The sequence below is a fragment of the Heloderma suspectum genome, chromosome 6, assembly GCF_057233095.1.
Source record: "Heloderma suspectum isolate Gila_16-S chromosome 6, 16-S_ref, whole genome shotgun sequence".
Lineage (NCBI taxonomy): Eukaryota > Metazoa > Chordata > Lepidosauria > Squamata > Helodermatidae > Heloderma > Heloderma suspectum.
Window position 1 is genome coordinate 102,137,962 of NC_139463.1, and position 27,651 is coordinate 102,165,612.

A 27,651-nucleotide genomic window follows, 5' to 3' on the forward strand; every position below is an offset into this window, starting at 1 on the left:
CCATACTGTTTGGGGTTGATGGGAGTTCCTAAACATCTGGAGGACATCAGGTTGGGGAAGGCTGGTTTAGTTAATCAGCTTCATTGGTCCTCTCTGACACCTGCAGTAGAATCAGTGATGTAGGGTGGAAATGTTTCCAAAATGTTCCAGTCCTTTATTTTTCCATGGAAAATTTTCCATTTTGTAAGTTCATTACTAGCAATAAGTGGATGTCAAATTGGAAATATAATATTAGGAATGTAGTGAAACTGAAGGTGCCCCAGCAGCCTCAGTGGAAGAGAGTTGAACTCTGTTGAAATAGATGAGTGGTTGTCAGCATATAATGCACAGTAGTTTGGGTTGCCAGCATTTATTATTATCAACAGTTTTGAGTATCTTAATTTTTTCTTAAATGTAAACAATGCAAGGGAAGTACATGCTATTGTCTTTAAATTTTTACAAGTATTTCCATTTTTTAAAATCTACTTAATATAACATTTCAATCCCATTAAGCGTGCTTTAATGTTTTCTCTCAAATATTTCAGGTCAAATACCGTTGGTGTATTGGGACAAAAAAATAACATAGGGTACTTTTTAAAGTTTTGTTGTTTGCTAAACACAAGTAAAATAAACCTGCTAAATTAGATCACTCTCTAGGCAGCAAAGAATTTAATGCAAATTATCCTAATTTGCATAGGAAAATGTTCCAATTGAAAATTTTCTGGAAAGGCCACATCACTAATTAGAACATGGCTGAATCCTGAGTGATAGAATGGACTCAACCACTTCAGGCTGAAGGGGTGTATGTCACATTTTTTGAATGCCCCACATCAAACTCATTGGAAGTAAAACAACAACCCTATATAATAGGAAGGAGAAAGATTCTGGCCTAGCCTGCTCACTGCAGTGCTAGTTTCTACTTATTGGGAGTCTATTAATAATAATAAAAAAGGAAGAATTCCAAACTGTTCCCCATCTTTAGCCTGAAGTGGTACAATCCATTCTAACACATCAGGACTAGACTACTTCATTCTGCTGCAGGTGTAGACCAGACCTGAATGGTGAGTAGCAAGAGGTGTGTTAAGAGGTAACGGACTCATTAGGATGGAGATCTGTGTGTGAATGTACCCTTATTTCTAGAGCACCATACAAAACAGGAAAAGCCCGAGATGCTGCAGGTTGTGTTAGAGAAGCATGAAGACATCTACGTCTCTTTAAAATATATTTCAGATAGCAGCCATGAGGTGTGTTTGTGTCATCAGGAAAACAGCATGTGGGATAAGAGTTAATCCCCCTTGCCTGTGCCATTATTCTGATCCAGATTCTCCCCCCGCCCCGCCACAGCTCCTGATGTGTTCATGCATCTTTGTCATAACATGTACTTTGGCCCAGTGTTTTCCTTAGAACTACCCTGTGTTTCTTTAAGGAAACATGCTTTACACATTGAGAAATATAAGCCTAGAACAGCCTACCCCAACTTTGTGCCCTCTGGACATGTTGGATTGCAACTCCCATCATTCCCAGCCAGCATAGCCGTGGGCACTAGATTGGGGAAGCCTGTTCTAGAGGCTAAAGGGCCCATTTGGCGGGGGGTGTATTTCTTTTAGCTTTATGTAAGTCACCCAGACAACTACTGTTACTGAGCAGATTAAAACCATAATAAAATGAACACTGTGGTGTGTACCATTTCCTTGTTGTCCTGCCTCATATTCCTGCCTTATTTGTGTTTTCTTTCTCCTGGTTTTGCAGGGTTTTGCTGCCTGGTTTGGCTCACCAGTTTCTGCCCAAGGGTCTAAACCCCAAGCTGCTGAAGCATCTGCAAGCAATTGCAGAAAAAGGTGAGTCATGTTCGTTTCCATGCTCATGTGCGTGTATGTAGAGGGTGTTGGACCAAGATCGGCAAAAGGTTAGTACTGGCCCATCTAGAAGACTGGAATCAATGGGTAAGAAGGAAGATTTGGGGGTGGGGGGACTCCAGAGAGGAGAGAGAAGCAGTAGCCCTGGTCACTTTTGTCCTTGCATCATGTGGGGTCGTACTGCATAAAACCCCTTCATGCCCCAGTTTGGAAGCAGTTGCATCTCATCCTCATGGCCACATGACACGTGGTTACGTTATTACACAAAAGTCTCTTCCTTTTAAGAATTTGTGTGATCCTTGTGTATAGGTCATAACTTGCAAACGATCCTGTGTGTGAACTTGCTTACATCTGGGACTATTGCATGGTAGGAGCTACATAGCTCTTGTTTTTGCACATGTATTTCCAAGTGCTGCAGTATCATGTTTTCACAGACCTATACACACAGGAGTTTTGTCATGTATGAAGCAGCCTTCAGTGCCAGGCAGAGAATCCTTGTATAAGCAACTAATTTACCCCAACAGGAAATACAGGTGCACTCAAACTTTGGTTGCTGATCTTTCTCTCCCTCGTTCTCTCTGTCTGTCTCACACTCCTCCAGGGTTATTCAGGAACCTGGTCTCCTTGGATCGAACTGTCATTGAGCAGAATCTTTGTGGGTCTCTTCCCAAAGACTGGGTCAGCAACAACTCGGCCCGTGTAACTTGGTGCCCAAAGGAGTATCCAAAACAACCCCCTCTGGAGTGGCTTGATGCTTTCTGGAGTTTCCTGAAATGCCACACATCTTCCCTAGCACCCTTCAACGGATGCCCACTGATACCGTTGACTCCTCTGCACAATTCCCCCAATGGCATCCAACTGGCACGGCTTGCGCCTCGGCCTACTGTGCTGTTCCAGAGCCGTGGTGAGCATTCCTTGCCGGATGGAGTAGCTGGCGTTCTGGAGATGCTGGGGTGCACGGTGATCCAGAGCTGGGAACCAGACTGGTGCCACCGCCAACTCAGAGAATACATACTAGAACCGACACCCTGTGGTGTCCTGCAGGCTTTTGCCCATTTGGGAGTGGCATCTGTGGCCGGCTGCCTGGCGTCCCTGCCTACTTGGCAGATTGAGAGCCTAAGCACTTTCCTCTCTGCAGTTCCGTCGCTTTCCCCGAAAGAACTTGAAGTCCTGATGGAATTGCCACTGTTCGTCAAGATGCCTTCGCTCCTTCCACCCACCATGCCTGGCTTGGTGCCAGCCCAGCACCACTTGGCTTTAGAAAAGAGCCTAGTCCCACCAGTGCCCACAGATCTGTTAACTCCAGAGCCCATGCTGTTATGTCGTAACGAAGCTGAACGCCGCCTGCTTGTGCAAATGCGGGGAAGCCTCCTGGGAACGCCAGACCTATGCCTGTTGTGTGTGAAAGCAATGAATAAGGGGGCGTATGTCAGTCGGATGCAGGATGCCAAGCGGCTCATGCTGTGGGTGCTACACAATGGGGACTCCCTCTTCAGTCAGAACTGGGAATTACAAGTGTTGTGCCGGGACCTTCCATTTCTGGACTGTGGATCAGGAGGTTTGGGCCGGCCCAGTGATCTCTATGACCCAGAGAATCCTGCTTTGTGGGCCTTATTAAAACCTTGCCGCTTCCCTGCAGGGCCTTTTCAGGCGCCAGCAGTGTTGCGGACTCTTCGTACTCTGGGGCTGAAATCTGATCTCAGTGCGCTCTGTCCCGCAGATGCATTAACAGCTGCAGAGGAAGTGAATCGACTGCAGGAGGCTGCAGCTGCTGACGCCAAGTCGCGGGCACTCATCCAGGTCTGCAACGAGACCGCTCTGCTGTCTCGCTTCTCCTCCCAGGAGCTGAAGCAGCTGCGGCGCCTGCCTTGGGTGCGCGCCACCAACTCCTCCATGCTTGTACCAGCTGGACGCTTCTTGGCACCTGAATCGCTTCGCTCAGAGAAGTATGCAGCTCTTGTGGGGCTGGTCATGGGACTGACAGATGGTTTTTGCTCAGAGGCTGCAGAAAAATTGGGTCTGGAATGCTCCCCTCCGCCAGAGAAGGTGATGGAGAATTTAGCTGGCCTGGTACAGGCCTATCGCCCCAAGGAGATGCTGGCATTAACTTCAAAATTGCATAGCATCTATCGGCACATGCAGCAGAACCTGAGTGACTTCCAGAAGCCACCCTCAGGCCCTGTAGTGTGGAATGGGAAGGGTTTCTCGTCACCCGCAGATATGGTGCTGACCTTCCCCGATGGCTTGGACCTTGCGGCCCTGATGTCACACGTACCCCCGGACTTCCAGCAGTACAGCTGGCTCTTTGCAACATGGGGAGTCCATCAGTCACCCAAAGAAGAAGGGGTGTGTCAGGCCCTTCACAGGCTGGCAGATAACATCAACGTCCGACCCCAAGGTGGCACGCAAGCTGAACTGCTCCTCGTGATAGCTGTCTTGGACTGGCTCCATGGTCATGGTCACCGTGGAGAAAGAGAAATGCCTGTGCCTGTGCGAATCCTGGGATCAGCTGGTTTTACTCTACGCCCTGCCAGTTCAGTGCTGTACTGTGACATGGATCAGGCCCGGCTTGCTGAGCTGGATGGAGACCCACCTACTTTGGTGCATGAATCGGTTTCCTCTGCCACTGCTGCTTTCTTTGGAGTGGAGATGCTGAGCACACGGTTGTCAGGCCTAGAACTGTTTGAGGCTTGGGGTCCTTCAGAGCCAATCACCCTCCGGATCCGTAACATCCTCCGTGAGTACAGCCAAGACGCAGATGTGTTCCAGGAACTGCTGCAGAATGCAGAGGATGCTGGTGCCCAGGCCTGCCGTTTCTTAGTGGATCTCCGCCAGCATAATGGCACCACAGAAGGACTCCTGGACCCTGGCATGGCTGCCTGCCAAGGACCAGCGCTTTGGGCCCAAAATGATGCAGTGTTCAGTGATGCTGATTTCTCAAACATCATCCAACTAGGTGCAGCCACCAAGGAACGCCAGGACGACAAGATTGGTCGCTTTGGGCTGGGTTTCTGCACTGTCTACCACATGACGGATGTGCCTTCTCTCCTCAGTGGCCACACCGTGCTCATCTTTGACCCCAACGTCACCCATCTCCGGAAGCACATCCATGGCCAAGCCAGACCGGGCATCCGTTTGAAATTGACCCGACAAGTAGCCACTGCATTCTCTGAGCAATTTCGGCCCTTCAGGGGCATCTTTGGGTGTCAAGCTGGGAAGAATTACCAAGGCACACTCATCCGCCTGCCCTTCCGCACTGAGCAGGAGGCAAGAGACTCTCAGATCTGTCCTGAGCCCTTCGGATCTAGTCAAATCAAAGCTCTGCAAGCTGGCTTCCAGCAGGTGTACCAGTCCCTGTTGATCTTCCTGCGCAACGTGCAGGAGGTGTCGCTGACCCACCTCCCTGGTGATTCCAGTTCCCCAGAAGTTGCCCAACCACTGGCCACGGTGAGCAGGCAAGCACTTGACAAGATGGGTGCTCCAAGTATTGTGAGATTGACAGCAACGTGGGAGTCGGACGTGCTTACCAACCATTATCTGTTGCACTCATGCTTGGCTAAGGGAGAAGCCCAGGAACTGTTCAGACGGGGAGGGGGAGAGGGTGTTCATTTCTCACCTCTGGTTGCTAGTGTGGCCTTGCCCCTCTGCTCTGCCACCACTGCTGGACACTGGGTCCCAGATTTAGAGGGTTTCAAAGGACGCATCTTCTGTTCTTTGCCTCTTCCTATTGAATCTGGCCTCCCGCTGCACCTCACGGCAGCCTTTGCTGTGCTTAGTAATCGCAAAGGGCTCTGGGATGCCACTGAGAAGGGCCAATGGAACAGGGCACTCCTACGGGATTCAGTGCTGGGCGCCTGGCTTGGGGCACTGTCGCGGCTCAGGGACATGTACAAAGAAGGATTGCTGGAGGACTACAAATACTACATTTTCTGGCCTGATGTGCGCAATGCCAAGCATCCTTTCAGTGAAACAGCCAAGGCCTTTTACCAGGCATTAGTCAATGGTGTTGACGGGGAGCAGCCAGTTCTGTTCTCTGATGGACAGAAATGGTGCCCAGCTCAGCATGCCTGCTTTTTGGATGCTGACATTATTGGTGAGAAGCAGCTGAGTCCTGTAGCTGCCAGGGTCTTCTCTTTACTCTTGCCAGAACCGCAGATTGCAGTGTCTCTTCCCAACTGGGTGAAGACGAATTTCAAAGAATGCACCAAGGCAGATGACCTCTTGCCAAACACCTACAACTGGGCACGATTCCTCCGGGAGCTTGTTTTGCCTAATTTGGCTCGGCTGGCGGTGCCTGATCGTGATGCCTTGATTCTTCATGCCCTGGATATGAATGATGACAGTGTGGATAAGATCCTCACATCCCTGCCTTGCATTCCCACCACTCCACATAAAGTGCTGAAAAATATTAAAGGACTCATACACCCCAGGGGCCGCATTGCACCTCTCTACACCCCCAAAGAAAGCCGCTTCCCCATGGGTGACAGTTTTCTGAAGCCAGAAAGGTTGTTGCGCTTGGAGCGTCTTGGTATGGCCCATGATTGGGTGGCGATGGAGGAGCTGATAGACCGAGCCAGAACTGTGGAAGCCTTGTGGCATCATGACCCACACAAGGCCTGCCAGCGAGCCCACCATATCCTAGATCTCCTTGAAGATCACCTTCAGGGAAGCTCCAGCAATGCAATCCAGGTCATTTTTAGAGCTATCCCCTTCTTGCCAGCAGTACTTCCAGGTAACTGCCGCAAACTCTGCTGCCCCAGTGAGATTTATCACTACAAGATGTGTCCGCTAGTAGGCTTGACTGAACCTGTCCTCGACAAGGAGGCCCTTGGTAAAGGCTTGAAGCTGTCCAGGGAACTAAAGGAGTTCTTAGGACTGAGTCGCCAGCCAACGGTTACTACAGTGCTAGGGCAACTGGAGACAGCATCGTGTGGCTCCAATGCCCTGCCCAGGAAGCAGCTGGCTGAGACAGCACAAAGCTGCTATGCCTTCCTGAATGAGATGGTGTGGAATGACCCAACATGCAAGGAGGAGGTGTCCCAAAGGGCACGGACATTCCCCTTTGTCCTGGTGGGTACTGGCTTTGTGTCAGTGTGCAGCGTGGCCCGTGACCTGGCCTTTGATGCTGCTCCACACCTCTTCCGGCTGCCTGAGGAGTACCAGCAGCAAAAGGAGCTGTGGAAGTGCGTGGGGCTGCCTGACGCTTTTGAAGTTAAGAACTATGCCACCGTGTTGCAAGCATTGGCCACGGATGCAGCTGAACAGTCTCTTTCCAAAGAGGAGCTGGACCTGGTCATTAGGCTGATCACCATAGGGCTAGCTGGGGCCTTGCGAGCGGGTCAGCAGCTGGATTCTTATGAGGCCCAGAGCATCTTTTTCCCAGACCAAGACCAAGTCCTGCGTCCACTGCCCAAGCTGCTCTTTGATGACACACCATGGCTGCTGCGCAAGAATGGGGCCCTGTTCTGCCATTACATGATCCCACGGGAAATCGCCACACACTGCGGCATCCCCACCACGAAGCACCGTGCCTTGTCACGCCGACGGATCCAGGGCCTCTCTCTCTGGGCCATGGAGTTTGGAGCCAAGGAAGACCTCTGCACCCGGCTGGCCAACATCCTCCGGGATTACTCCTTTTCACAGGACATACTGAAGGAGCTGCTGCAGAATGCCGACGATGCTGGTGCAAAAGTCATCCACTTCCTCTGGGATCAGCGTCAACACCCGACCGATCGCGTCTTCAGTGATGAGTGGAACGCTCTTCAAGGCCCAGCCCTTTGCATCTACAATGACCGAACCTTCCAAATGAGTGACATTGAAGGGATCCAGCGCTTGGGCTGTGGTGGCAAAGGTGGAAGGTGGGATGCTACCGGAAAGTACGGGCTGGGCTTCAACACAGTTTTCCACTTGACTGACTGCCCTGCCTTCGTGACAGGGGATAGCCTTCTATGTGTCTTCGACCCCACGTTGCGCTATCTGCCTGATTCTGATGAAGCCTCACCTGGTGCAAAGTATAGCCTCACTAAAGATTTCAAAGCCACCTTCCCGGATGTTTACTATGCATTTTTGCCTGATGTGTTTGAGCTGGAACATGGCACACTCTTCCGGTTGCCCCTACGTACTCCTGCCGGTGCTGCCTTCTCCCCGATCTGCCAGAACTCTGTGTCCGAGGAAGACATGAAAAATTTGATAGGGGCTCTCAGGGAAGAAGGAGACTGCCTTCTGATGTTCCTCAACCATGTTCGCTCTGTGGTTTTCTCTGTGATCAGCGAGACAGGAGGGACACCAAAGGAGGTGCTGCGAGTGGAGACGGATGGTGGTGAGCCCGAAAGACTGGAATACCAAAACCATCTCCAGTGGGCATCTGCAGCAGGAGGCACGGATGAGGGCAAGCCAATCAGAGTCTTCTACAGAATGAAGGTGAACAACAGCCTCGCCAAGGATCCCAGGAACTGGCTGGTCGGTAGGCAGATTGGGGTGGAGAGCACAGATACGGTGGAGAACATGCTGCTGCCACATGGCGGTGTAGCTGCTTGCCTTGATGGACAGCTACCTGGCAGGGCCTTCTGCACACTGCCACTGCCAGTGCAAACAGGCCTCCCCATCCATGTCAACGGGAACTTTGCCATGGACTCAGCGCGGCATGACTTGCGGAAGGACGGCGGTGAAGGCAGCGTCAACGTGGCATGGAATGGCTTGCTGCTGCGGTGTCTGGTGGCCCCTTTGTATTGTCACCTGCTTGAGGAGCTCCGCCAGGCACTGGGGGATGTGCCACTGAAGTTCTGCACCATGAGGATATGCCAGGAACAGCTAAATTCAAAGTATTTGCAGTATTTCCCACTGGTGACAGAAGACGTCGCCCCGCTCTGGCAGGAGCTGGTGACCCGTGTGTATGAACTGGCATATGAGGGACAGCTTCCATTGGTGCCCGTGTACCAGAAGCAGATTAATTACATCATTGGATGTACAGTGGAAGCAGTGAACGTGTGCTGGAGTGCGCCCACATTAGGCTGCCCAACCAGAGAGCCCTATTTCCTGCAGTCTGAGATAGATCATTCCCTTGAGAAGTCTCTCCAGACTTTGGGCATGCGTTTAGTCCCTCCCTTCAAGCACTTGCAGGAGGTCCGCAACCAATTTGTCAAGGCAGGAATTGCCATCCTAACTCTTGATCCTCCTTCCCTCAGTTGCTTTCTCAGGAGCCTGCCCAACTTATGCTTGCCATGTCCACTTGAACAAACACCTGTGAAGAACAGTTACAACTGCTCTGCTCTCCTGAACTTCTGCCTCCGTGGGCTCCTTTCCAAGGAGATGAGCCACGTGGAAGGCCTCCCCTTACTGATGACCCAGGATAAGATGCTGAGATGCTTCAGTCAGCAGAAGCCTGTATACCAGAGCTACAGTTATAAACTTTTCCCACAACATCAGGACTGTTTCTCTGCCTGCCAGATTGACAATGTAGAGGCCAAGAAGCAGTTAATAAAGATGGGGTTCCTGAAGGATTTTACTCTTTCTGAATCTGTGGACTACATCTGGGAGATGCTGACATTGGACAAGTGGGTCAGTAGCACTGAAGGCCAGAGCTGGCTACGTGAGCTGTGGGAGTTCTTTGAGAAAAAGGTCTGCAAGTCTAAGGAAGAGGAAAAGATGAATCAGAAGTTTGAAGAGCTAGTTTCCTTCTTCAGAGGCTGTGCTGTGCTCCCTGTGTGTGGCTGCAGTAAGTTCTTGGTTCCTCTTGAGTTGCTCAACGCAGTTATACCTTATGACTCGCACAAAATTTCTGACATTCTCTGCAAGCTGGGCTTTGCCAAGCTAGATGCCTCCCTTCTGCCTCCCAAGCTCACCAGATATTGCATTCAGCCACGATTATTGCAGAGGACAGACCCTGCTGTAGTGCTGGTGCAGCTGGCTGCACATGGTAGACTGTGTTGGGATAAACTCAAACAATGGGATTTTGGGACACTAATGTGGTTCCTATGCAAAGATCTGACGAAGTTGCAGAGTGACCATAGATTACTACACAAATTGAAAGCCTTGCCTGTGTTCGAGACCACCCAAGGAAAGCATGTTCCACTGGCTTCATATAAGAATGCGTACCGTCTGGAGTCGAAGATTTCAAAAGAATCTAATAACTTCAAGGAGCTTTACAAGGTAGACGAGAGGACCATTTTGCTGCGTGACAACTGCCTGAACCAACATCTCAGTAAGTGCTTGGGTATTGGTGTAATGAACGACCTGCAGCAGTTTGTACAGCAGCTTTTGCCTCGGCTGCCCCATCTCCCTGAGGCGCGTGTACTAGAGGCTGTGAACTTACTCCTAACCATCAAGATGCATTATTCTACAGAGTATGAGACCGAGAAAGAGGCTGTGGTGTTGACATTCCGGTCCTTCCCCTTCATACGAGACGAGCAGAATGTGCTGCGCCCCGCGTCCTACTTCTATGATGAGGATAAACCACTTTATCAGGTGTTGGGGTTGGCCTCTCGGTTTGTGCCAGAAAAATTCTACACGGCAGTGTTCTCGGGCTGTAAAGACTATGTGAAAAGATTCCTAATCGATGTGGGCCTGCGGAATGTGATGTCTGAGGAGGATTTTCTGACGTGTGCTGCCCAGATTCAGGAAGAAGCATTGAGGGATGGTGCCACATCCAGGGATCTCGCTGAAAGAAGGGAAGTGCTCTTGGAGCACTTGCTTTCTAGGTCAAGTGAAGCCCTGTCGGATGCCTTCCTGGAAAAAGTGTCCGAGACCCGTTTCCTAGTGCCACAGTTTGTGTCTGAAGAGCTGTGTCACCTTCACTCCCCATATGTCCCACACAGTTATCCAGTGGCACCTCGAGGTTCTCTGTACACTGCATGCAAGGTTGAACTATCCTGGACCTCAGCAGTTATTCTGCCTTCTGTTGAATATATTGAAGAAGGGAAAAAAGCCATTCTGAAACAACTTGGGGTGCTCTGTACCTTGCCAGCACAATTGGTTTTGAAGAATCTGAGCAACGTATGCCAGGCACCGTGTAACACCTTGGAAGCCAAGAAGACCCGGGAGCGGGTCCTAAGGTTGATATACAAGTACTTGTCAGAAGAGAAAGAGATAGAGGCTGGCTACCTAAAGGGGCTCCCTGTGATATCACTGGATAATTATGAGGTAGCGGAGGCCCAAAATGTGGTGTGTTCCTTAAAATATTCTTGGGAGTTTCGGCCATACCTCTACAAGCTGCCCCCAAAGTTGGCTGTCTACACAAATCTCCTGGAGAAATTTGGGGTGCAAGCTGAGCCAAGCATCCACCACTATGCCAGTGTTCTGGCCAGGATTCATGATGAGACAGTAGAGCAGGTCACATTGCAGCCCAACCTCACTAAAGCACTGCTCAGGGCCACTCAGTTCCTCTTCCAGCTCTTAGATGAAGCAGAGAAGCCGGTGGATTTCTCAGAGCTGAAGGAACTGCACCTGCCTTGCACTGATGGGAAGCTATATCCCTCAAACACCCTTGTGTTCAGTTTGTACATACCTGACCAAGAACGTCAGGCCTTGCAGAGCACTTTCCACTTTCTGGAGGATCTCTCTGTCTGCTACCTCGCCCATGACAAGTATGAGCAATTAAGGCTTCTGCAGCTGCTGCCTGAGGCCCTGCGCCCCAAGAATTTGTCAGACATCACTGGAGAGAACCTGGAGGAGACCTCTCTCAAACTGTGCACCTATGGGGAACACTGTGAGTTCCAGAACTGCCTCAAAGAACTTCTAGTTTCTCCCGAGTTCCAGGCTGCCCTGGTCGCGCTGCTGAAATGGCAGAACAGTATAATGGATACGGAGGAAACAGAACGTGTGTGTGATGGACTCTTTTCACTAGAGCATCTAGAAGTGGTTTGTTGTGAAAAGGTGTGCACCATAATGGTGTACAACTCACAGTTTTTGGAGGGAACCCAATGTACTAAGACAGTGCATGTCACAACTATGCCAGATGGCAAGCGACGGATTTACCTTGCACACCAGGAGAGTATGGATCTGGCACACACTGTGCAGATTGCGGACATCCTAGCCAAAGAAGTGAATAAGCTTTTAGGAGGAAGACTTTACCATGATGGCCTGGTGGTCCTCATGCAGATTTTGGTTTGCCAGGGACCTCAGAAAATTGCTGAAGTGCTAGAGGAGAACAAAGTGCCCCTGGATCAGCCCGCAAACCAAAATGCTTACAACCTGCCCCCTCCTGGAGAGGACATCCCTGAGGAATGGTACGACAGCTTGGACATGAGCATCCTCCATACCTTTTTGCCAGGAGATTATGTGGGTTACCTGGACTCTTCCCAGCTTGGAGAGCATTACCTCTATGCCGTCGTCCTTGAAGCACTTGGACCGCAGCAGAGAGGTGCTGGCCAAGTACACATATACCGTGTTGACTTGGGAGGAGGGCGGGAAGAAGAAGTCAGTGCCCATGACCTCTACCACTTCCGGAGGACCAGGCCAGTCTCTGACTTGAATAAAGCTGTGGTCCTGGCAGAAAGTTCCCCTGGTGCTGCCAGCAGTGCAAGCTCAGCTGCAAGGGGAGACTGGTACCAGCGGCCACTGAGTGAGGTGAAGAAAGAATTGGATGCCTGCCTAGCTGAAATTTGGAGTCTGTCGGAGGAAGAGAGGAGGAAGGCTGTAAGAAGACTCTATCTGTGCTACCACCCAGATAAAAACTTGGGTCAAGAGGATTCTGCCAATGAAATCTTCAAATACCTTAAAGAGAAGATCAAGGAGATGGAAAACAAGGGGAAGCCCAATAGCTCTAGTGGGGGACCCAAAAGCAGCAATTTCTACAACAGAAACTTCTGGAACTTCTCAGAGTCTTGGGCAGAATGGGATGAGCAAGTTCATCGGCACCGTCAGAGGCGTGAGGAATTCACCAGGCAACGAGGGGGTGGTGGAGGGCAACACCGCAACTACAACTTCTGGTCATTCCATCAGAGTGGACCGAATTGTTCAAGGAATCAATCAAAGCACCGCTGCCTGGCGGAGGCCAAGCGCTGGCTACAGCAAGCAGAGTGTGATCTGCAAGGGGCAGCCAGTCATGCCGGAAGTGGGAGCACGGAATGGCTACTTTACAAGACTTACCGAGCAGTGGAGAAAGCCCTGACAGCAGTTGTATACAGCCAGGGAGGCTGCTTTGACAAGAAACTGTCTCTTACAATGCTGGCTGATAAGGTGGCATCCTATGGAGATGAGCTAGCCACACTTCCTGACCAAATCGCTGAGCTCCGGGAGCATGGCATGGATGATAAGAAGACCCAGTATCCCAGCTACCACGATTTCCCCACTATTCCCAATGAGGCCTTCCCTGAATGCAAAGAACAGGATGTGCTACTCTTAGCTCGGGAGATCCTGAACACAGTGAAGAGATGGCTTCGCAAGTCATGAGAGCGGAAGAATTTTGTCTAAAAGTCTTGGGCAGATAATTTGTATATATAAGAGAAAAGAATATATAATGAATCATTGGCAGCAAATATTTCAAAGTGGGGCTCTTTGGAAAATACATGATGACTCTTAGAACAAGATGTATAGGGCGGGGGCGGATGGCTGTATCTGTGAAAGTGGGACTAGATAACAATTCCTGAATAAGGACACTTTGTTACCTGTCTTCTGTTATTTTGTTTGAAACTTCGTTTCATTATGAAATGAAGAGGCCGGTTATATGTTTATGGAGGAGATGCTATGGCTGGCAAAAGGAAATGAATATTTTATTAAATGGAGACAATGGCTTGCTGAACATGGTTATACTTCCCTCTTAATGCCAGTGTATGGGCCTTCCAGGTTGTCTATAAATTTCAGCTAACAGTTCTGCCCCCAACCTTAGCCCCATAAGTAATAGACAGTGTTCTTCCCTGCTGACCTCTTTACTCAGACCTTAATGGAGCCACTTAATCTCACTTGCATCTTTGGTCCAAATTTGCAATCCCATTCCTTCATACTAGGGGTGACCACAAGCAGTAAGAGACCACAGCTCCTGTCCTTTTAAGAGATGTTTAGAAGAGGGAGTTTTGGCAGGTGTAGCTTGTCATGACATGGTCCTGCAGGGGCCAGAAACTGAACCTGTTGAAACACCATCTTCCATAAAACTAAACTCTCCTAGACTACTCCTATACTGATGCTGGCTATCGTTTCTGCCTTGTACGTGCCTGGCTGGCTTATCTGCCAGGTTTTGTTAATGCTCTAGAGCAGGGATGGGCAACTTGTGGCCCTCCAGATGTTTTGGCCTGCAACACCCATCAGCCCTAGCCATCATAGTCAATGCTGAGGGATCTTGGGCATTGCAGACCCCTGTTCTAGATCATGGGTGGGAAACCTATGGCATTCCAGAAGCTGGTAGACTACAACTCCCATCATCCCTGATAGTTGACTCTACTGGCTGGGCCTGATGTGAGTTGGAGTCCAACAATGGAGGGGCACAAGCCCCCCATCCCTGTTCTAGATTTATAGACAAACTTGTCCAAAGAGCTTTGGTAGTGAGTACTGATATCCAAACGTTCCCAGCCCACAGTGCTCCCTAAAACGCACTCCCGTTTGGGCCATTATCCTGATTCTGCTCCCTGTCTAACCACTGTACTTGCTCATATGTAAATGTAATTAATAAATACCTTGAGAAAAGTTTTTGATCTGCATCATCCACCTAGCAAATCCTGAAAGGCCCATCTTTCAATTGATTAATAAGCATTAATCAATTAAGATCTCTTTAACTGGATACTGACCCTACATTTTACCATGCAACTGCAATGCTTAAAACAGGCTTTCCCCAATGTTGCCCTCTTCGGATGTGTTAGACTGTAACTCCCAGCATGACTGGTGGTTGTTGGGAATTGAAGTTTAACACATCTGGAGGCTCCAGGTTGAGGGAAGCTAGGCTGAACTATGAACTGGGACCCACATCCCAAACTGCGTGAGTGAGCTTAGGCCACTTTCTCAGTGTGCCAATCAGTCCTGAGAATTGGCCCTTCTAGTCCACACTGATCCCTATTTTGTTTGTTTGTTTGTTTGTTTGAAACATATCTCACCCTATATCATTAGGATCTCGGGGCAGCATACAGATAAAATCAATTTAGACAGTATAAAACAAGTAATTTAAACAGCTAAAACATATTAAACCATTAAGCAAGCTAATACCAATTGAAAATCTAAAACAAAACAGTTAAAACTGTGTGCTACTTTAGGGAATGCATTTAGCCCTCAAAGGCTTTGATAAAAAGCCATGTTTTGACTTGGTGCAGAAATGAAAACAATGTCTGCGCCAATCGGGCCTCTGAGGGTAGGGCATTCCACAACTGGGGCGCCACAGCAAAAAAAGCCCTCTCCCATGTCCCACCATAGCGTATGTCTCAAACTGGTGGGACACAGAGGAGGGCTCCTCCAAAAGATCTCAGTCCTCAGGCAGGCATATATGGGGTGGGGGGGCGGCTCCCTCAAATATCAAGGTCCCAAGCTGCTTTGGTTCTTAAATGTCATCACTAGCACCTTGAATTCTGACCGGATACTGGAAGCGTATCAGCAGCCAGTGCAATTCCTTTCAGACTGGTGTTATGTGATCTTTATCAGGTGTTCTGGTCAACAGTCTAGCTGCTGCATTTTGCACTAGCTGCACCTTCCGAGTTGTCTTCAAGGGCAGCCTCACGTAAAGTGCATTGCAGTAGTCTAATCGGGAAGTTACCAGCACGTGCACTACTGAGGCTAGGTTATCCCTGTCCAGGAAAGGCCGTAGCTGGCAGATCAGCCGAAGCTGGCCCCAAGTACTCCGGGCCACGGAGTTCACCTGGGGTCCAGTGACAGGGATGGATATAGGAGTACTCCCAAGCTACGCACCTGCTCCTTCAGGGAGAGTGCAACCTCATCCAGGACAGGTCACTTACCCAATTCCCAGACTCTGGAACCACCGATCCACAGAGCTTCTGTCTTGTCAAGATTCATCTTCAGTTTATTGGCCCTCATCCAGCCCATTACAGCCTCTAGGCACTGGTACAGCACCTTTACCACCCCAGGTGACTCCAACAACAAGGAGAAGTAGAGCTGAGCATCATCAGCATACTGGTGACACCCCACCCCCAAACTCCTAATGACCTCACCCAATGGCTTCATATAGATGTTCAACAGCATGGGGAATAGAATAGAACCCTGTGGCACCCCAAAGCTTAATAGCCATGGGGTAGAACAGGAATCCCCAATACTACTGTCTGGTATCAGCCCTGCAGATATGAGTGGAACCACTGTAGCACAGTGCCCCCAACCCCCAGAGCCAATCCAGTAAGATACCATGATCAATGGTATCAAAAGCCACTGAAAGATCCAGGAAGATCAACAGGGTAGCACTCCCCCATCTTTCACCCGCAGTAGGTCGTCAGTCAGAGCAGCCAAGGCCGTTTCAGAGCTGTACCTTGGCCTGAAATCAGACTGAAATGGGTCCAGATAATCAGTTTCCTCCAAGAACATCTGAAGCTGCCCAGCCACCACACGCTCAAGCACCTTGCCCCCAAAGGGGATATTAGCGATGGGGCAATAGTTCTCACACCTCTGGGTCCAGGGAGATTTTCAGGAGAGGGTGCACTACAGCCTCTTTCAAAGTGGCAGGAACCACCCCCTGGCAGAGCAAAGCATTTACCATCCCCTGGATCCACCCAATCAATCCACCCCTGCTAGATCGTATTAACTAAGATGGGCAAGGGTCAAGCTTACATGTGGTGGGACGGACTGATTCAAGCATCTTGTCCACATCATCTGGCTGCAACAACTGAAACCAATCCCAGGAAGCACAACCAGATGGAGCACTGGCCATCTCTCCAGACTCTGCGATAACTCTGGCCTCAAGTTCTGAGCAAATACGAACAAATATCTCCTTGAAGCGCCTAGCATATCTATTACAGCAAATGACCGAGGGTTCCAATCCCAATTTCTCTGAGCACGAGCCAGATCCCAGCAGGCTCTTCACCACTCAGAACAATTCTGCTGGGCAACATTTTAAGGATGAAATAACAGGTGTAATAAGATTTTTTATTCCCTATCCTCTTGGTGGTGCATTTTTAATTGTGGGATATAGAATTTTGTACTCGGGAAGGAAGTCCCTATCTCTTTTATTTTAATGCAGTTTGCAAACTTCCTTTGAATTACTTCATTGTCACATTTGAACATGGTTACACAGTTCCCTCTACAAGGAATAGGTCTAGCCCTTGAGAAACTTTCCTCTTTTTTTAAAAAAGGGAAGAATGGGTCTGATGTTCAGGATTCCGCAGGAGAGTTTAAAGGCCATATTCTGTGCAATTGTGGGTAGTAGTGCAGTTACAGCTGGACCTAGGGGGTGAAGTTCAGGGTCCTGCAGCCCAGAGCAGCCCCAGATGATCACCCAAAGAGTGGCAGATGATGGGGGCGGCAGCAAACCGGTCCAGTGCCAGCATCTGGGCCAGCATGGGCCCTCCAGGGCTGACACTGCTCGCTACAGCGTCCTTGTTTTGTAAAACATTTTCTAGTTTGGAGGTGACGGACTGGGCATGTACATGGTTACAGATGCTCATTTTATTTTTACTTTAAAAATATACTTTTCTGCAACAAAATGGTGCTTATTCCCAAGTAAATGTGCTTAGCAGAAGTAAACTTCATTTTATTCCTGTAGTCATCATGAAGGTGCTATGATTTAACTGGGTTTAATGTAAAACTAAACATGCTTAAAGAGATTATGTCTTTCTTGGCAAACAGTTTTGGTGGTGTTGCATTGCTGTATTAGGAATGTGAAAGCTGTTGTAAACCATGGAATTGTTTGGTGTGGGGGGAGAAAATAATAATTGTGTGCTTCGCAATTGAAGTAAAGCACATTAATGTTTAAAGGCAACCCCCCCACCCACCTCTGTAAGCTCATTATGTGCAGAATCTAAAATTACCTAGCTGCACCAACTGGCTATGGAGACACCAGCTTTTAAATTCCTCCTGTGTCCCATGATGCTTTATAATACTGAACCAAATCCAGTGCCAGCTACAGACTTTGTGGCCCCTTGGGCAAGATGCCCTTGGTGGTGGAGGGAGGAATCCTTGCCACTGTCACTGCAGCCCTATTTGCTGTCCTCTGGACCCAATCCAGTGCCCAGAGGAAGAGCACAAGGCAGGTGGAAACTGCATTTCTTCACTGTTTGCTGCTTGAGTATACAGAAAGGGCAGGTGAACAGGAAGCAACATCAAGAGGGAACAGCAGGGCCAAGAGCCTACCGGCCTCAGCATTGGGGCCTCAGCAGGTGCCCAGTGATGCTGGCATGGACCAAAGTCAAGCCCACAGTCATAAGTGATGAAGCCGCTTCCATAGTCCATCTCACCGTCATTCTACATCCTCTTCAGAAATACTAAAATAAAACCACCCTAGTAGAAGTTCTCATTATGAATTTGACTAGTTCAGGAATTTTCAGTTTGGGTGTCACAGACCCGTTAGGGTGGAACTACAAATGTGAATGCTGCTGCGTGATTAATGTTGGGCTTGATCCAGATTTAGCCATATTTCAAGTAGGGGGGCTTGAGCCAGTTATGATTAAGATCTCACTGATTTCAATGGGTCTGCTCTTTAAGTATCCAACCCATTGTCTGGAATGCAACAGATATTGAAGGAAACTTCAGACCTGGTCCAAATGTGCAGCAGAATGAGCTGGAAGAATGGAGTATGGCACTTCAGACTGCAGGCTGGGATACCAGCTTTGAATGCTCTTTCATATAAAAACTCCCTGCACGTAGAAAACTTTAACACGTCAGGGAGAAAGGCCTAGCCTTCTTTCTGCGCTGGTTTTATGTTTACAGCAGTGGAGGCTGGTGGCTCTGATGTCAGTGGAGCGGTGAAACCATTCTGCGTTTCAGTCAGAACTCTAAAGGAGCTAAATAGCTCCTTTAGAGTTCTGACTGGTTCTGACTGACTAATGACCTCCTGGTTGTAATATTTAACTGCACTCACCTTCACTTATAGCTGCTACCTAATTTCCTCACCTGGTAGGGCTCCTGTGCCTTTAACACCTGTGCGATGGGCTGAAATTCCCCACATAGAGTTGAAGTGGCAGAAGGAACTTGACCAGTTGAATTTCTGCCGGCTCAGGAAGCAAGAAATTATAGGCTTCCCCGTTCTGGGACCCCAAAATGTGTAGCTGATGGAAAAATACTGTAATCACTCACCACTTATCCTTCCTACGTTTTCCAATAGAAGATTTCAACAAGAGAGTCCATTGCCCCTTTCCTTCCCCATCACTACTTCCTTCCCTCACTAATGATGGCATCTCCTAGAGGATTCTTGCCCTTTTTTTGCCTAGAGTAAATACGGCATTTCTCTGATCACACAAATGATAGCATCCCTCTCCCTCTCCCTCTGTCTCTGTTTTAATTATGTAGATCATGTAGATCAAAACGAAAATTTGGCGCCTCCTTGAGAGCAAAGCACGGACTTTCAACCTTTCTTGCCCACATCAAACATGGCACCTCAATTTTTATTTTGTTTGGACAGCCCTAGTAACAATAAAGATGGTGTCTTTCTTCGGTGCTTTGCTTGCTGCTCAGAGCAAATATAGCAGCTCCTCTGCCCTTCCCTGTGCCAGCAGTAAAGATGGCGCCCCTAAATTGTTCCGTTGTTCACCCTCTTAAGACTTTCCTCGAGTGAAAATATCAAGTCTCCTCAATTTTGCAGTGAGCTTTTTTTTTTTTTAAAGAGAAGCTAACATCGCGAAGCGGAGTAAATATCACACCACCCTTCACCCCAGTCTGCCCACACCAAAAATGGCGCCTCGGGAAGGCTCTAGCCCCCCCTTACATGCCCACAGTTAGTATGGCGATGATGCGACCGTTTTTACTCCTCCCCCTCCTTGCCCACAGAAAAGATGGGGGCGGAGTGGGGGGTGCGGTGTCCTGTTAACTTCCATAGGGGCTGGATTTGAGGGTGGAGGGGAGAGACTGTCGCAAGAAGTCAACACCCCCCCCACCGCCTGACGGCTTGCTGCTTTGGGGGGTGGGAGAGGCTCTGCCCCCTCCCTCTGAAGAAGTGACTCCCCTCCACTAAAATGTCGGCACCTATAAGAAGTTGTGAGTACCGGGGGGTGGGGAGAGCAGGAGGGGATTTGGGAGGGATTCCCCTCAGACTAGTAAGAGGAGCAAGAGAACACACACAGCCCTTCCAGTGCCCAAATATCTGCTTAGCTCTCCGGGTATGTGTGTGTGCCAAGTAGGTCATGCAGGTGGGCAGGATAAAGAGGCCAAGAAAAGGAGGGGCTGGTAGGACGCCTGGGTTCATTAGGTTGGGGGCAGACGGCAGAGTCTGTGGGGTCATAGTGGGGAAATGCTGGGAGCCAGGACTCCTGGGTTCTCAAAGGGTACATACTCACGATCACCTAATGCAGATTAGTTGTCCTTAACACCTTTAACCCCCTGCCTGTAATGAAGAAGGGTAAATGGGTGTATGTTTCCCACAGTGTATGATGTGGTGATATATCCATTAGTTATCATGGCCTCAGAACCTGGGCTGTGGTAGTTATTCTGGACCAGTTAAGAGAGGGTGTAAGCATGTGATCCTGTTGTGCAGCGAAGGTAGAGCTTGGAATTATATGGGTGATGCTGGGTCTTTTGGGTTCTCTTGGAGCTTGGAGTCTCCCCTAGCAGAGAACCCAACTTCCACCTGTTCCCAAATATATTTTTTTTCTGCTACCTCAACCTGCCAGAGAAGTAAACTAACTTAACAAGAAACTGTCAAAAATGGCAGCATCATAACAGTAGAAATTAACATTTCATTCAAGCATGTATTTAGGTGCAATTTAAAATTCACATACCATTGTGGTTATCTCCCCCCTCCCCCATTTTGTATACTATATAAAACCAGCAAAAATCTGTACTCTACAAATAATCTTCTAATCCCCTGAGCAAATTCTTGTAGTGCTGTGTCTGCAGCTAGTGGGTTGCTGAGGTGTGTATATGAACGTGCATGTGGAGTGTGACTGAGATTAGGACTTCAGGGTTGGGAGGAGGGGGGTGGGAAGCTAGGATAGAATGGCTTAGCATAGGGTAGGGTGGGTGGAGCTGGGTCTGCTGGGTACTTTGGAATGGACTGACTTCACTTCTTGGCTTTAGGCTGCAATCCTTTGCACATGATCTCATTGAACTTCATGGGACTTACTTCCCAGTAGACATGGATAGGATTGCACTGTAAATCTTGTAAACACAAACCTAACCTCCTGATTCTGCCCCCAAAAGTCTACGGCCAGGTCCCTGCACACACTTCTGTTCAAGAAAGTCAGGAGTTGCAAACCTCATAAAGTTTTTGAGCATGTCACATCCCTCTGTAGTGCTGTTGCTGCAGAAAGATAATGCTTTTGTTTGTATCAACCCAGTGAGACCTATTAGATTGGGAGCTCAGATGGTGATATCCCAGAGGTCAACTGGCCCATTATGGCTGGACACAGATTTGAACCCTGCAGAGCTCCCACATCCAAACCTAATACTATCTGCTGCCCAATGCCATCTTTTGGGATTGAGAAGATTTGAGAATTCCCCACAACCTTTGACCTAGTTCCCATTTCTGAAAGTAAAACCTATAAGCTGAACCTTATGTTAACCAACCCATCCTGAATGACTTTGTATTTTGTAGTATGGATAGCCATTTTCAGATTTGTAGAGAATAATATACATGCTGATTCCTATCATTCCTGCTCTAGCCTCTTGTGTGTGTGGCCTGGGGCTGTTCACTTCGCAGGCACCATCTACACTACCCTCTAATGGCCCTGATTGTGTGGTTTAATCTTTATGTGTACTGGGGATTTGGGCTCAGTAGCTTTGGGACCCCCATTCAGCTCCCTGACTCTCTTCTTTCTGTTCCCTAGAGGCACCATTGGGTAGATGGAGAACTGCGATGAAGAGTGGCCAGAGGGCCAGCACTCCCTAGAGACTCCAGGTGGTGTTCGGGCCTCCAGTGGCTCTGTGGAAGAGTGTGCGGTTCTCTACTCGGATGCTGAGGATGACCCGTCTCTCCTGACTGACAATGGGGCAGGTGCCCGGGCCCCTTTCCACTGCTCTGAGTGTGACAAAAGCTTCCGCTATCGCTCGGACCTGCGCCGCCATTTTGCCCGGCACACTGAGCTGAAGCCATTCCAGTGTCCTCACTGTGTCAAGAGCTTCAAGCATTCCTTTAACCTGGTGAACCACATCCGGAGCCACACTGGGGAGCGCCCCTACCGCTGCACCATGTGCCCAAAAGGCTTCCGGGATTCCACAGGTCTCCTCCATCACCAGGTGGTGCACACCGGGGAGAAGCCCTACTGCTGCCACGTTTGTGAGCTCCGCTTCTCCTCCCGCAGCAGCCTAGGCCGCCACCTCAAGCGGCAGCACCGGGCTTCGCCTGCTGCCGCGGCCCCCCAAACCCCCACCCCCCGCTGCCTGGCCTGTGGCAAAGAGCAGAGCCCACTGGGGCACCTCTGCAGTGCTGGGCGAGGCCGGGCCGCCCCCTTTGGCTGTGGGGCCTGCGGGCGGCACTTCCAGCTGGCGTCTGAATTGCGCCGCCATTGGCTGGCCCATACTGACATCAAGCCCTTTAAATGCCCAGACTGTGAGAGGGACTTCAATGCCGCGTCCCTGTTGGAGCGCCACAAACTCACGCATGCCAAGGATAGGCCCCCGCCGTGCCAGGTTTGTGCCGAGAAGGTCCAGCAGAGTGATGGGGTGCTGGAACTGCAGGGCCTGGAAGAAGAGCAGAAAGAGGGGGAGCAAGAGGGACAGACCCCACAACACAGCAGAGGCTGCCCAACCTGCCACCCTCCAGACACTCGCCCCCCTGAGACTCTGTACCAGTGTGAATGCGGGACCTTTTTTGCCAACGGCAACACCCTAGCAGCTCACTTGACCGCCCATGGTGGTGAGCCCTCCTTCACCTGTGGCATATGCGGCCAGCCCTTTGTGAACTTGCAGGCCCTGGAGGAGCACCAGCTAAGCCACGCTGTGTCCACTTCACCGATGCCGGGCCCAGGCAGTGAGCTCGAACGCCACCTTTTGTCCCCGCTGGATCTTCGGACATTCCCGGCTCGGCCCGGCAAGAAACTCTACAAATGCAGTGAGTGCGAGAAATACTTCCGCAGCCCACGGGATCTGGACCGTCACGTCTTGGTGCACACCGGTGAGAAACCGTACCAGTGCACTGAGTGTGGCAAATTCTTCCGGCATGAGTGTTACCTGAAACGGCACAGGCTGCTACACAGCGGCGAGCGCCCTTTCAAGTGCACCTTCTGCCACAAGGGCTTCATCACCTTGAGCAACCTCTCCCGCCATCTCAAGCTGCACCGTGGAATTGACTAGCAGGGGGACCCCAGTCTCATCAGAATAGCCTCTCCCACCACTCCATCCCAGCGCTACTTTCCTCTACCTCTGTCCCACAGTGGCAGCCAGAGGTGATCCAGTTTCGGAGATATCACTCTGCCTGATGATGCGTTTAGAACTTCGTTTGCCCTCCCTGTTCCCTCCTGGTCCGTTACTGTAGGGCAAGGACTCACAGTGAAATGAACCGATAAAAAGTATTACTATTATTTACTAATGTTCCACTACTGTTAATAGAGTGTGTTGCACATGCCTGGCAGTTATAAAGTCTAGGACTGTTTGTGTTGGGGGAAATGCTTGGCTGGATGTTGTTGGAGAGGTAATTTAGCTTTTGGGAATCACACCCATCGTATTCCAGGTTGGAATGAAGATATGCCAGGAAATGTGCCCATCAGGTGAAGGCTGTTGCTTCTGAAGGCACTTAAAACCAAGTAAGGCTGACTATGCCAAAGTGGCTTTGACCAGATATCTGTAGGCGCACAGTGGTTCCCAGAGTGTGAGGAAGGTCTCCCAGTTCTCATGTGAGATGCAAGCTCCCCCAGGGCATGTCAGCCTAGGCACTGAATCAGGAGACAGGTTATTAACTCACCCCCAGCACTACCCAGTTGCTGCAGTGCAGGAACTCTAACCTTGGTGTTAACAGGCAACACTATTGGCCAATGGAAACAAACATTTGCAGGAACCTTATGCCATAGGAACCATGTGGCCCTGTTTCTTTCCTTCTCACCTCTCTGCCCCTGGACAAGAGTGACCCCAGTTAGGTGAGCTTTCTGCTTTTCTCACCCAACTCGAAAGGCACGTTGTCATCACAAATATTAACTGGCTTAATTGCCAGGACACATGTTCTCCAAAGACTTTGGGGCACTGTAGTTCTATGGCATGGGGAGGGTGGATCAGAGAAATCTCAGCACCTTCATGAAACTACACTTCCCAAGGCCATTTTGGGATAACCTGATCCACTGAACCACTTTAAAATCCATTTAAGCTTGTAGAATAACTGTACATGTTATTTATAGGGAGGCTTAGAAAGGTTTTGAGTTGATTTACGGCAGCTCGCTATTCTAATATTTGAGGTCCTTTTGCTTCACAGCTCTGATATTTCTCTCCACATATGCTTTTTTTAAAAAAAGAGCGGGGATCATGTCCTTTAAAAAAAAATGCATGATTGGCTTAAAATCACAAGATTTAACTATAAAGGTTGAAGTGCTTCTAGTTGCCCTCTGGTTTCTTTGCTTTGGCTCAAAGGCTGTCATTTTGTTTCCAGAGATGTTATTTGAAATTGTGAGGACTAATTTTTTTTTTTTTTTAAAGAAGTTGCTAGAATCATGTTTGGGTCATCACTGGGTAGAGCAGTATTTCCTTGAAGACGACATGCTGCATGCAGGTTGTATAGTAGTCGCATCTCCTATAGGCCTCTAAGGTTAAATGGCGCCTGCAGCTTCACGTAACTTTTGTCAGTAGGCTTTCTAACTTAACAAGGTTACATCATGCACTCTTTCTTATTGTGGAAAGTGGGTTGCTTCTTGTTAGATCTGCTGCTTGTTTTACTTCTGCTTCCTTTCTTCTGTCCTTGTAATATTACACCATTTCTCTTGGTCTTAATTTGACAAGCAGATGCATGTTTGTTTCTAACAAATTTACTGTTCATTTCTGAAAACTAGTTGAATGCTAGAGGGATGCATTGGCTTTGATATTAAGGTTCAGCTGATGAACAAGTTTGATCTTCAATATAGGGCAACATTTAACAAAATATTTCAGTGAAGAGATTATTTGGAATTTAAAAAAAAGAGGTATCGCGGAGCTGGATAAATGTCTCTTTCATGCTTGGCTATATGGCGGCTGGAATGGGGGAGGCTCTTGGGTTGGGTTAGGCTTGTGTGTCTCTGTAGTCTCCAAGAATGTTGCGCTTGTGCAAGAGTTGGTAACATCTCAGGAAGACCTAGGTATCTCGGGAGCTTGGAAGCCACATAGACTTCTTCCGTAGTCAAATAAGCTATCAGTAAACAAACTGGAAAAGAAAGGCATATTCTATAAGTAGAAAAATTGGGATGCAGGATGTGGTTGTCAGTTTTCCAGTTCTACACATGAAAAAGAAAACTAAAATCCTGTTGCCGTTATTCCATTCTCCTTTGCCTGCTTGTGCTCATCCTTATTGCCTCCTGACTGGACAGACTGGTAATTATAAATGCCCTATTAATGGATTCAGATTCCACTACACAGACAACTGTCTGCCCTCTCCTCCATGGAATTATTTACTGACAAATAGTTGAGTCTTACTCTCCTTTTTTTGTTTTTGTTTCTTTAAGCCCTTGGTAGGTCCTTGAAAATAACCTAATAAAATATGTTCCTGACCAAACTCCAGTTCTTTATCTTCTGTGGAATGCAAGCCTTCTGGCTGGATGTTTCTCTACAGTGTGTGTGCCTGTGTTATGGAGAGTGAGTTTATCCTAAGGTACAGGTAGACTGGGCCCCCCTGGGACTCTACTTGTCAGGTTGTCAGCGGTCGGTCTGTTTGAAGCCATCCTCTGTTTGAAGGGCTATCCAGTCCAAGTCTGGTTTAATGACAAAGCACCATAAGAAGGGAGAACAGGGGGCCTTGAAGTTGCCCATCTACAGTCAGCATTTGGACAGCAGGCTGAGCAGGTACACAGGTCACTGTCTTCCCACTGTGGTGAAATTTGTTGTTGTTGTTCAGTCGTTAAGTCGTGTCTGACTCTTCATGACCCCATGGACCACAGCACGCCAGGCCTTCCTGTCCTCCGCTCTCTCCTGGAGTGTGCTCAAGTTCATATTCATTGCATCGGTGATGCTATATTTCTATTTAAATTTTAATTATTTCAAGATGTACACCTATACTTATAGATGAGCAGATACACATTTTGTGCAAATCTGTGTCATCTTTTTTTGGTGATGCATCAGTGGCCACCCTAGGTCCAGGCCTCACAGGTACAGGTTTCAAAAATGAGCATTTTCACAAACAGAGAGTAGGGGAAGCTCAGCTGCTTTGCTTAAATAGATCTGTAAGGTGAATCTAAAACTTCTGGATCCAACCCATTGGCTGGAATGCACACTTCAGTTAAAAACGTCTCTCTGCTCTGAGCGCATGATGCTACCTTATACTGATCCAGGCCACTGATCCATCTAGACTAGTATTATCTTTTCTGACAGGCAGGTTCCAAAGGGATAGCTGCATTTGTTTGCTACAGCAAAACCAAAAAGGATTCATTTATTTAGCACACAACCTTATGCATGTTTAGACAGAAAAACGTCCTTCAGCTCTCAGCATTCCCCAACCTCTTTTTGCATTATTTCCCAGATTGTGTTCCAACATTCTGTTGCAGGAACAGGAATAGTATGTGTTGCAGAAAAATGGGGTGGGTGGAGAGGGGGGTGTTTGTACACTGTAAGCAAAAGCTAGCTGTTACAGACATCTTTGGACCTAATTGCATCCTGTGTATTTATGTAATGGTGACACCCCAGTGGATACGTATGTATTGCACTTTGAATACATGTCCAGTGGGGGTATCGCTGGTATAAGGGCCTGGCTGGATTATTTGTGTCTACCCGGTAGGGTGGGATTTGTGTGATTACCGTGAAAGCATGAGGTGTACCTGTGACCATGCTGTTAGGTGCAACTAATGCTGACAGGCCTGTCAAAATCCTCCACCCTCTTTGTGGGCAGAGAAATTGGGGGGTACCATTTCACCAAAATTCTCCAAGGGGGAAGAGAAATTCCCCAACTATTTCCTGTGGGTCCATTAGCAGCTTATTTCTTTTTTTCCCGATGTTTTTTGTCTGACACTGCAAGTGCCAGCGGCACCAGCAGCAACTGTGTTGGCAGCCTGGTCACCATCTTGCATCTTCCACAATATCCTGGTCCTAGCATCATTCTGGAACATTGGTGGCGGTGGCGTATGTGTGGAGCAGTGGCTGTTGAAAAAACAACAGCACTGCACAATATTTGGAGAACATTCTACAAATTGGCCTTCATTTTCCTGGCCGGGGGGGGGGGGGGGAGAAAAAGAAACACCTCAAAAATTTTTTCAGAAAAATGTTTTCTGAGAAATTTCAGCTCAATTCAAATTGTAACCATCCTACGAAGAGGAAGACGACTTTCAAAAGTTTGCGTACGTTCACAATAATTATACAGCGTTTAAAGGAACTGTACTGTGTCTGTGCAACATTGTATGCAGCTGAATGGGACATAAACTGGTTGCTTGTGCAGGGTGTGTACTGTGATGGCAGTTGCGTATGTGTGCTTACACATTCACTGGGTGTAGGCTAGTTGCCAGGTGTGTGTCATGTTCGCACTGTGTTGTATGTGGCGTGTATTTTGTATACTGGGTCATCAATCCCAAAAAACGAAAACAAAAACCTATTTGTTTATTTTTGTAAAACATTTATGTCCCACTTTTCTTCCATCATGGAATTCAGCACAGCATTTGTGGGGTTCCCAGGCAGTCACATCTAGGAGCCATCCCATTCCAGACCTACTTAATTC

At 48.7% G+C, this 27,651-nt stretch overlaps 2 protein-coding genes across 6 annotated transcripts in view; both read left to right on the forward strand.

Annotated features, from left to right (window-relative positions):
- LOC146342137 (sacsin-like) overlaps window positions 1-14,946 on the forward strand; it is a 29,785-nt gene extending 14,839 nt beyond the window's left edge. For 3 of the 4 annotated variants that reach the window (XM_084805717.1, XM_084805716.1, XM_084805715.1), the window contains 2 exons: window positions 1,729-1,817; window positions 2,437-14,946. In XM_084805717.1, the coding sequence (XP_084661843.1) occupies window positions 1,729-1,817; window positions 2,437-13,223 (10,876 nt within the window). In that variant the 3' untranslated portion in view covers window positions 13,224-14,946. The remainder of the gene's footprint in view (window positions 1-1,728; window positions 1,818-2,436) is intronic. The other variant, XM_084805718.1, reaches the window with a different exon arrangement.
- A 154-nt stretch (window positions 14,947-15,100) lies between these two features.
- Window positions 15,101-26,805, forward strand: FIZ1 (FLT3 interacting zinc finger 1). 2 transcript variants are annotated; one of them, XM_084805721.1, is made up of 2 exons: window positions 15,101-16,823; window positions 21,668-26,805. In XM_084805721.1, exon 2 carries the CDS (start codon window positions 21,684-21,686, stop codon window positions 23,130-23,132), a length of 1,449 nt encoding a protein of 482 aa, XP_084661847.1. In that variant the 5' UTR covers window positions 15,101-16,823; window positions 21,668-21,683; the 3' UTR covers window positions 23,133-26,805. The 2 variants fall into 2 exon arrangements, with proteins under 2 accessions (XP_084661847.1, XP_084661845.1); XM_084805719.1 differs by lacking the exon at window positions 15,101-16,823 and adding an exon at window positions 19,501-19,880.
- Window positions 26,806-27,651: the final 846 nt, after the last annotated feature.

What these genes read in the sequence shown, in the direction of transcription:
- FIZ1 (XM_084805721.1), top strand. Translation starts at nt 21,684, where the DNA reads ATGGAGAACTGCGATGAAGAGTGGCCAGAGGGCCAGCACTCCCTAGAG.